Genomic DNA, 9147 nt, shown 5'->3' on the forward strand with positions numbered 1-9147 from the left:
GTCGTGAAATGTTCGTGTTTATGCGATTTTCACTTTGTGAAATCAGTGACGTCATATCCGGCGTTAAGACAAAAGAAAACCCCCAAAAAAGTAGTGAGCATTGTGTCCAAATTGCCTTTAAAATCCAGGGCACTAGATAGTCCCGTACTATGTATGTGTAAACAGTGTTTTTTTATCGTTTCTGGTCCATTTCAGCCACAAATTCACAAGTATAATCAACAAAAACCAAATCAGAGCTAATTCAGTGACCCCTACCATATATCAAAACCACCATTACTAATCTGCTTTGTAATCCAGTGTATTATAATTTAACATAGCTTTAATTCTGGTTGCACAAACTGCCAATAAATTGATTTTCTGTGATGAATGAAGCTCAAAATTAAGTCAGAATGTGTCAGCATGACGTTGATTTAACCAAAGAGCCCCAATGGAGGGGTAAAAGAGTCACATGTGGCTCCGGAGGTGCCCTAGCTTATAGCACCTCACATGCCCAAGATAACATTAACGTAGCAAAAAAAAAAACAAAAAACAGCAATATCGGAGCAATCCAACCATACAGTTAAGAGCTGGATGGCAGCTCAGACGAGGAAGACGTTAATGGATCTATTTGTCTGCATGTAGATATATCAGAATTATGGAGAAGGTAGACATGGAGCCTCAGGTTGCAGACCTGTGCACTAGTAATAGTTTTACATGATCAAAAACTAGTTCAAATTTATTTTTTTCTGTTTCGATGAGTAGTAACAAGCAGCTGCTGGTTTCCTATTTCCTTAAAACCCAGCTCTTCATTGTTGGAGTGTAATATGGAGGTGAGACTTTGGGCTCCACACAGTCAATTAAGAGATTAGTCTTTCATCTCTCCATCTCCCTGTGGATGAACAGGGATGGATTTTCTCTGCTCTGCTACTCCTGCTATTGTCAGCGCTCTATAGAACTCAGTCATGTCGAGCATCACCCCTCCAAAACACAGCATTCTGGAATTTTACTCACTCCTATGTTTAACGACCCGGCGTGCACAGAAAACACATTGTTGCCATGCCAAGTGGGAGTTTCATTGTATGACGTCAGGTCCATATTCATCCGAAATCGACAAAGCTCCCATTCACTTGTGTTTTGACACACTTTCAGTGGCCTCTGTGTGCACTTTGAGTTGTAAGCTTCTGGGGGTTTTACAATATGCAGCTGGGAGACATGACAGATGAAGTCAAGTTCTTTGACGAGGAGCATTGGGCTCAGTGAGGTTTGAAATACTGGTTCTGGACCGGTTCGTGAAACAGAGCGGAGTCTCTGCAGAGACGAGATTCAAGGATTAGAAATATTTTATGGCACGCTTGTTCTGGAAAGCAGAAATTTAGAGGGACTGATGTGTTTCCATGGCAACTCGTTTAATAAGCCAGTGACACAGGCGGTTCCATGAGGTGTAGAGAGGCTGTAAAGCTAAAAGTGTCTGATTATTTTTACTATTAATACATACTATCAGGTTAAGAACAGTATTTGAGTTCTGCGTTATCTTTCGTTTAGCAGTAAGATTTGTATTTCTGTTCAACAGGAAACAAATCCCAGGACGGCAGCATCTCAGAAATGGAGGAGCTTCCTGTTCCTCAGAGCATCAAGATCAGCAACATCACCTGCGACTCCTTCAAGATCTGCTGGGACATGGAGGCGCGCAGCAAGGAGCGCATCACGCACTACTTCATCGACCTGAACAAGAAGGAGAACAAGAACTCCAACAAGTTCAAGCACAAGGTAAATACTCCAGACGGGTAAACACCACGAAAAGCCGCGGCTCCTGTGGTATGACTCAGCGTGTTTTGGTATAAAACCTGCCTTGATTCTGCAAATGTGGCCTTTTTCCAAAGGCAAAGTGAAGCGTGTGCCAGTAATATTTACCGAATTATGATGCAGCTATTAGTCATGCAACAGTTTAAGCAGAGAAACGATTCAAAACAGACTTTATTGGGTCAAGATCATTCAAAGAAATAAAGTATGTTTGCATAATCCAAGTGAAACTGCTAAAGTCTGTGTTTAATCTTTTTTTATATATTTTTTATTATTTAAACAATTGTAAAATTGGAGGGAATTTCTGATTTTAAAAAATTGAAATCTTACTAAATAAAACAAAACTGATGCTACTACATTTAACATCACTTAAATAATACTAATTTACTCTATTTACCTCCAAGTTAAGATCCATATTATACCGATGTGTTCAACTTTAATCACGATTTAGACATAAACTGATTAATTCATTGATTTAGAGCAGGAGTCTTAAACTCAATTGCATAAGTGGCCAAAATCAAAAAACATCTTATGCCGCGAGCCAAACTAGATAAACATTTATTAAACACTCCAAAACTACATTTAAAACATAACTTTTTAACATAATTATGAACTAGATATATAGCATTACCTGAGATAATGCTAGTGGGAATGCTGTAAGCTGAATTTGGCCACTGAAAACGCTGAAGTTGATATCTAAAAATCACTGAAGCTGATAGTTGAAAATTTAAACTTAAAAAAGAAAACTTAGGTTAGCCAACAGAGCTAGCATGTAGCTGAAAAAATAGCTAATTTTTAAAATAGTCTAAAAAACTGAAAGAAAGCCTAAATTAGCCAAAACAGTTAGCGTGTAGCTAAAATATTAGCTAAACTCCAAAATAGCCTAAAAAATCTTAGTAAATTCCAAAAATAGTCCAAAAATACTCTAAAACTACATTTTCAAAAATTTTAAACCATTACTTTTTAACATAATTATGAACTAGACATATAGCATTACCTGAGATGGTGCTACTGTGAATGCTGTCAGCTGAATTTGATCGCTTAACATGCTAGTGCTAATAGCTAAAAACGCCAAAGTTGAAATCTAAAATCACTGAAGCTGATAGCCAGAAAAAATATTTGCTTAATGTCAAATTTGCCTTAAAAACGTAAAAAATAAAAATTTAGGTTAGCCAAAAAAGCTAGCATCTAGCTACAAAAAATAGCTAAACTTCAAAATAGTATAAAACTGAAAAAAGCCTAAATTAGCCAAAACAGCTAGCATGTAGCTGCAATATTAGCTAAACTCGAATTAGCCTAAAAAATCTTAGTAAATGCCAAAATAGCCCAAAAAGTAGTGCCAATTTTTAAAACTTTATTGCAATAACTTTTAAACATAATTATGAATAATAAAAACGCAGGAATATTATTCCAGAATAAATCAACTTAAACCTTAAATAACTTAATATTTTACTCTATAAGAATATATTTTGTCAAAATTATACAAGTTAGAAATGAGCATAGGATAACATCTGGCCATTGATAACTATAAAATAAAATAAATAAAATAAATAAATAAATAAAATTTAGGGTCATGTTCTGTTTTTTTGCCTGAGAACTGGACTGAGTGACTCCTCCCCCTCGCAAACAGGAAGCCGGCTCCAAGAAGCCAAAATCCCAAAGATTTATATAGAGAAATAAAGAGTTAGTTTTTAAATTGGTCAAAATAACCATTCTGACTCTGCCATTCTGTTCTTCAAATTATAAACTGGCCAATCAGAGGCCTCAGTAAAAGCATGTGGTCTTGCGTCAAATGTTTTGAAGCATTTGATATGCGATATGTATACGATACGTATCGCGATAAATCCCCAGACTGTACCAGAACCATTTTTCACTTAATTTTTAAGAGTTAAAAAATGCTACCTGAATACTAATATGTCTTATATTGTAATAAAAGGTAAAATTCATTTTATGTAAAGATCACAATGTTAAATGCTCATAAATAACTAATTAAATATCGACAGCTTTTTTTCAAACCGTGGGTTTTCATCGACTTCTGATCCAACATGATTTAAATATATATTCAGAAGCACAGTTTTAGTTTTAAATTATTTTCTATATGTCCTCCATAATAAGAAAAATGCTACAAGAACATGTTAAAAACCCAATTTTCATTGCAGTGGGTCTTTAAAGTGTAACCAGGACTGAATAATTTTGGCGTGATTTTGTGGAAAGCTGTATTACTTTGAGGTGTGATAAGCGAGCGTCTCTCTCATTGTCATCTCTGTGCTTCAGAGTAATTGCATCAGCATGGCGGCCGTTCTTTTAGATCTGTTTTGGTAATCTTGTTTCATCAGCTTCCTGCTTTGCGTCTTGCTTTTCACTTCTGTCATACACCGGAGCCGAGCCTTTTCTCCTCGTTTCCACTTCTTCTTACAGATTCTGTTGTTCGACACAGATTTGGTTTCAATCAATGAGCTGTTTTAAGGCCTCACTGATGCTTGAGAGGATGGAGGGGGATGATAAATGGGTTTTTTTTAGAACGTCTTAGACCAGGGGACTGCAAGAGTCACACGTGTTTCTCTTATCTCTACGTGATGTCTTTCTGGCTGAAAAAAGATAAAGTAATCGTAATTTAAAACAATTTGGAGATATTATTTTAGCAACATTTTATAGTTTTTGGCTATTTTGTTATCTATTGGGGTTTTCAGGGAAATGTAGAGTTTAGCTTCTATTTTAGCGACAGGCTAACATTTTGAATAATTTCGTTTACTGAGGAATTCTATGCTAATTTGGAGTTTAGCTTAGCGTCATGCTAACATTTTTGGCTAATTTGTTGTCTACTGGGGTTTTTAGGCTATTTTAGAATTTAGCTTTTATTTCAGCATCCTGCTAACATTTTGGCTGATTTAGTTTACTGAGGACTTTTGTGCTAATTTGGATTTTAGCTAATATTTTAGGAACATCCTAACATTTTTGGCTAATTCGTTATGTACTAGGGTTTTAAGGCAGTTTAGCTTCTATTTTAGCAACGTTTTTGAGTAATTTTGTTTACTGAGGAATTCTATGCTAATTTGGAGTTTAGCTTAGCGTCATGCTAACATTTTTGGCTAATTTAGTTAACTGAGGAATGTTATGCTAATTTGGAGTTAAGCTAATATTTTAGCAATATGCTAATATTTTTGGCTAATTTGTGTAGAGTCTTTTGGTCTCCTCCAGCTCCTGTCTGACTCAATTAGGCTTTGTCTTCCAAAGGACATGGAATCAACTGAGTCATTCAATCATTTTGCTTTTTTACATTTATTTTGGTAGATTGATGATCAATAAATGATAGGTTGAAAATCTTGAAAGAAAGAAATTGGTATTTCAATTGAACATTTCAACAAACTCAGCATTTCAAACAAATGTAAAAAAACTCTTAGGTTTAACTCAGAAAATTAAACAAAACAAGAAATTAAAATAAAACAACAAATTAAACAATTAAATTCATTCATAAATTCATTTAGTCCATACCGGTTGTGTCTTTGGTTTGGATTCTGGAGCTGGAGTGGAATCAGTTCAAACAGAGATGCAGGTGTGAGAGTTCATTTCAGTGAAGTGGCCGTTAGTTTTTTCTATGGGGCTGTCTGGCCCGGGTGGAGTTGATTAGTTTGGCACGGGTGGAGATTATCTCTGGCTGAACATGACTGAACCTCTATTTTAGCAACAGGCTAATGTTTTTGACTAATTTAGTATACTGAGCAATTTTATGCTAATTTGGAGTTTAGCTTAGCAGCATGCTAACACTTTTGGCTAATTTGTTATCTACTGAGGGTTTTAAGCTAATTTAGAGTTAAGCTTCTATATTAGCAACAGGCTAATGTTTTTGACGAATTTAGTTTACTGAGAAATTTTATGCAAATTTTGAGTTTGGCTGAGCATCATGCTAACATTTGTAGCTAATTTGTTATCTACTGGAGTTTTAATGCTAATTTAGAGTTTAGCATTTATTTTAGCAACATGCTAACACTTTTGGCTGATTTAGTTTACTGAGGAATTTTACGCTAATTTGAAGTTTAGCTAATATTTAAGCAATATGCTAACATTTTTGGCTAATTTGTCATCTACTGGGGGTTTTTAGATAGATTTATAGTTTAGCTTCTATTTTAGCAACAGTTTAACATTTTTGACCAATTTATTTTCCAGAAGAATTTTATGCTAATTTGGAGTTTGGCTTAGGAGCATGGTTTCATTTTTGCCTAATTTGTTATCTACTGGCTGTTTTAAGCTAATATAGAGTTTTGGTTTTTTATCTTAGCAAGATGCTAACATTCTTAGCTGATTTAATTCTGATTAATTTTATGCTAATTTTGAGTTTAGCTTAGCAGCATGCTAGCATTTCTGGCTAATTTGTTATTTACTGGGATTTTAGTTTAATTTAGAGTTTAGCTTCTATTTTATCCACATACTAACATTTTTGGGTGATTTAGTTAAATGAGGAATGTTATACTAATTTGGAGTTAAGCTAATATTTTAGCAATATGCTAATATTATTTTGGCTAATTTGTTATCTACTGGGATTTTTAGGCAAATTTAGAGTTTAGCATCTATTTTTGGATATATTTTAGTTTTTGACTAATTTAGTTTACTAAGGAATGTTATGCTAATTTAGAGTTTAGCTTAGCAGCATGCCAAGATTTTTGGCTAATTTGCTAGGACAAAAACTAATTCGTTTAGGCTAATTTAGTGTTTAGCTTTTATTTTAGCAACATGCTAACATTTCTGGCTGATTAAATTTACTGAGGAGTGCTAATTTGAAATTCAGCTAGTAATCAAGCGACAAGCTTTCTTGCTAATTAGCTCATTTGGCCTCTACTAAAGGTTAAAACAAATCTCATGCTATGTTCTTTTATTTTTTTGTTTTTGTTCGTGCCAAAAAATAGACATAATTTATATTTATTAAAAAATAAAAACAATAAAAAAACAGATAGAAGGTCATGAATTGAAATCCGAATTTCTTGAACGCTAAAGTAAGATTATGCTGCTCCCTCTAGGTTTTGATCAGTAGAAAATGAGCCCAAATGTCTCTTTTACTGGTGAAGGTTGCTGACCCTGTCTTAGACTAAAAATAATTCTCATCAGTATACGAGCTTTAGCAGAAAAGTCTTATTTTTTACTTCCTCCTCCCACTCTTCCTTTCAAGGACGTTCCAACCAAGCTGGTTGCCAAGGCGGTGCCCCTGCCCATGACGGTGCGGGGCCACTGGTTCCTGAGCCCCCGCACGGAGTACACCGTAGCCGTCCAGACCGCATCCAAACAGGCTGACGGGGACTACACCGTCTCCGAGTGGAGCGAGATTGTCGAGTTCTGCACAGCCGGTACGCCCTTCAGACGCACTTGGTAGAGGGGAACCGAGGGAAAAGGTCAACAGGGAAGGCTGTTTAATGATGGATGAAAACAGAAATATAATTGATGAGGAAAAGGAAGGATTAAAAGAGGGAAGGGGTTTTATCTGATGAGGCAAGAGGCTTAGACTGGGGGGAGGGAGAATCTAGAAGTCTCGTCTCTGTCGTCCAAAATTATGACGGATAAGTCAAAAAACACTCAGTGATTTAAATATAATCTGTTTTATGATTTCAGTCTATAGGAACCAAATAAATAAAAGCTTCCAGATTAATAGATGCTTTAGAAACTGTAGTTACTTGAATGATTAAAAAAAAAAATCAAACTTTTATTTCTACAAAATAAATCTATTTAAATCTGGAGCTATAGTTTCTCCCTGGTAGGAAGATGAACAGTTTTTCAAAATAAAATCACTCTCAAAACTGAAATTGTGACAAATTTGACAAGAAATTACAGTTTTTTTGAAAGGCTGAATGCTTGATGAATGAAAAGGAGCAAAAACTAACCATCATTTTGGAATACCTGCGACAGTTTCAGTTTTGATACAAGTCATATTACATACAATACGCACATGTCTATTTATTTTAGCAAGCATCCTTATAAAAATGATGCAGTCTATTAAGGGTACTGCCAGTATATTTAGTCTAAAACCGAGGCAGTATAATTTAAGCATACTCTTTATACACTATCTAAGTGTTAAACTTAAAATGCTTCAATTTGGTCTGATGAAATATTCTTTTAGTTTCACATATTAAATGAAAATGGTTTACCTGTGAATCTGTTTTGGAGACATCTGTCATGCATCGACTCTTTTCCAGATTATTCCATGGTTCATCTAAATCAGCTCCTGGAAAAGGCCGAGGTGATCGCCGGACGGATGCTGCCTTTCTCCGTCTTCTACAGAAACCAGAATAAAGAGTACTTTGACCACGCCAGGTAAGTGGTAACCTCCAAGATTTAGAAATAACATACATTTCTACAATTTTTGGGGTTTTTTTTGTGTTCTTCCATTAATAATTGACTGATTTCATCTTTTTCTGCCACAAAAGGCAAATACTACTCACTTGTGGTGCCATTTATTCATCTAGATTGATTTATTTTTTCTTTAATGTTGCCTATTTACTACGATAACAAAAAATTGACGAAATAAAAAATAGATTTAAAAATATTTGCCTTTTTGTCTATTTATTTTCAAACTGTTTCCTGCATACTGCTCTGAAGAAGTAGCCCTGATTTATAAAGAGCATCATTTCTGTGTTAAGAACAGAGTTGTCTTTGTGGGCCACATGCACCATGATGTCACTGTCTTCTGCCCCTTTAGTTCTAAGAAACTTGAGAACATTCTGATTAGCTGCTCCACCATGTGGACAGTACTGGTACTCATCGTTCATAGTTGCTTGAAAATCTGCTTAAACTGCATATTTACAATTAAATTTAGAGATAAAAAATGTTTTGAGGTGTATCGTTTGAATAGGAAGACAAGCTTTTCTCTTTTCTTTGACACAAACTAGATTAGATTGACACTTTATCGAATTAACTCTAATTAACTTCCTCCAACTAATTGTCTATTTTCTTAATGAACATTTATGAAGTTTTAGGCAGTCATTAAGAAACATTATAATAGGCTTTGAAAGGATAATACAGTCTATGGAGGATTTAAAGAGCCTATAATGCTCTCTTGAGAGTGACATCATCAGTGACAGACGCCTAGCAACAGGGGTGTCTTAAGCCCCTCCCACAAAAGGCCAAATCTGCAGATTGTGCTATAAAACACGTGTCAAAGTCAAGGCCCGGGGGCCGAATCCGGCCCTCCAGATCATTTTATTTTATTGTTATTAATGTCCTGATGTTATCTTGTGCTTGTATAATTATGACAAAAAATATTTTTATGGAGAATAAAATATTGAAAGTGATTTAAGGTCAAATTTATTTATTCTGAAATAATATTCCTGGCTGTTATTATTAATACATAAGTTAAAAAGTTACAGTTTTAAAGTTTTAAATATT

General features: G+C 34.8%; 1 protein-coding gene across 1 annotated transcript in view; it reads left to right on the forward strand.

Annotated features, from left to right (window-relative positions):
* Nucleotides 1-9147, forward strand: part of phyhiplb (phytanoyl-CoA 2-hydroxylase interacting protein-like b) — a 21816-nt gene that overhangs the window by 9249 nt on the left and 3420 nt on the right. The window contains exons 2-4 of the mRNA XM_024297953.2: nucleotides 1550-1746; nucleotides 6941-7115; nucleotides 7959-8076. Of these exons, the coding sequence (XP_024153721.1) occupies nucleotides 1550-1746; nucleotides 6941-7115; nucleotides 7959-8076 (490 nt within the window). The remainder of the gene's footprint in view (nucleotides 1-1549; nucleotides 1747-6940; nucleotides 7116-7958; nucleotides 8077-9147) is intronic.

Source organism: Oryzias melastigma, linkage group LG15 (assembly GCF_002922805.2).
Source record: "Oryzias melastigma strain HK-1 linkage group LG15, ASM292280v2, whole genome shotgun sequence".
Classification (NCBI taxonomy): Eukaryota; Metazoa; Chordata; class Actinopteri; order Beloniformes; family Adrianichthyidae; genus Oryzias; species Oryzias melastigma.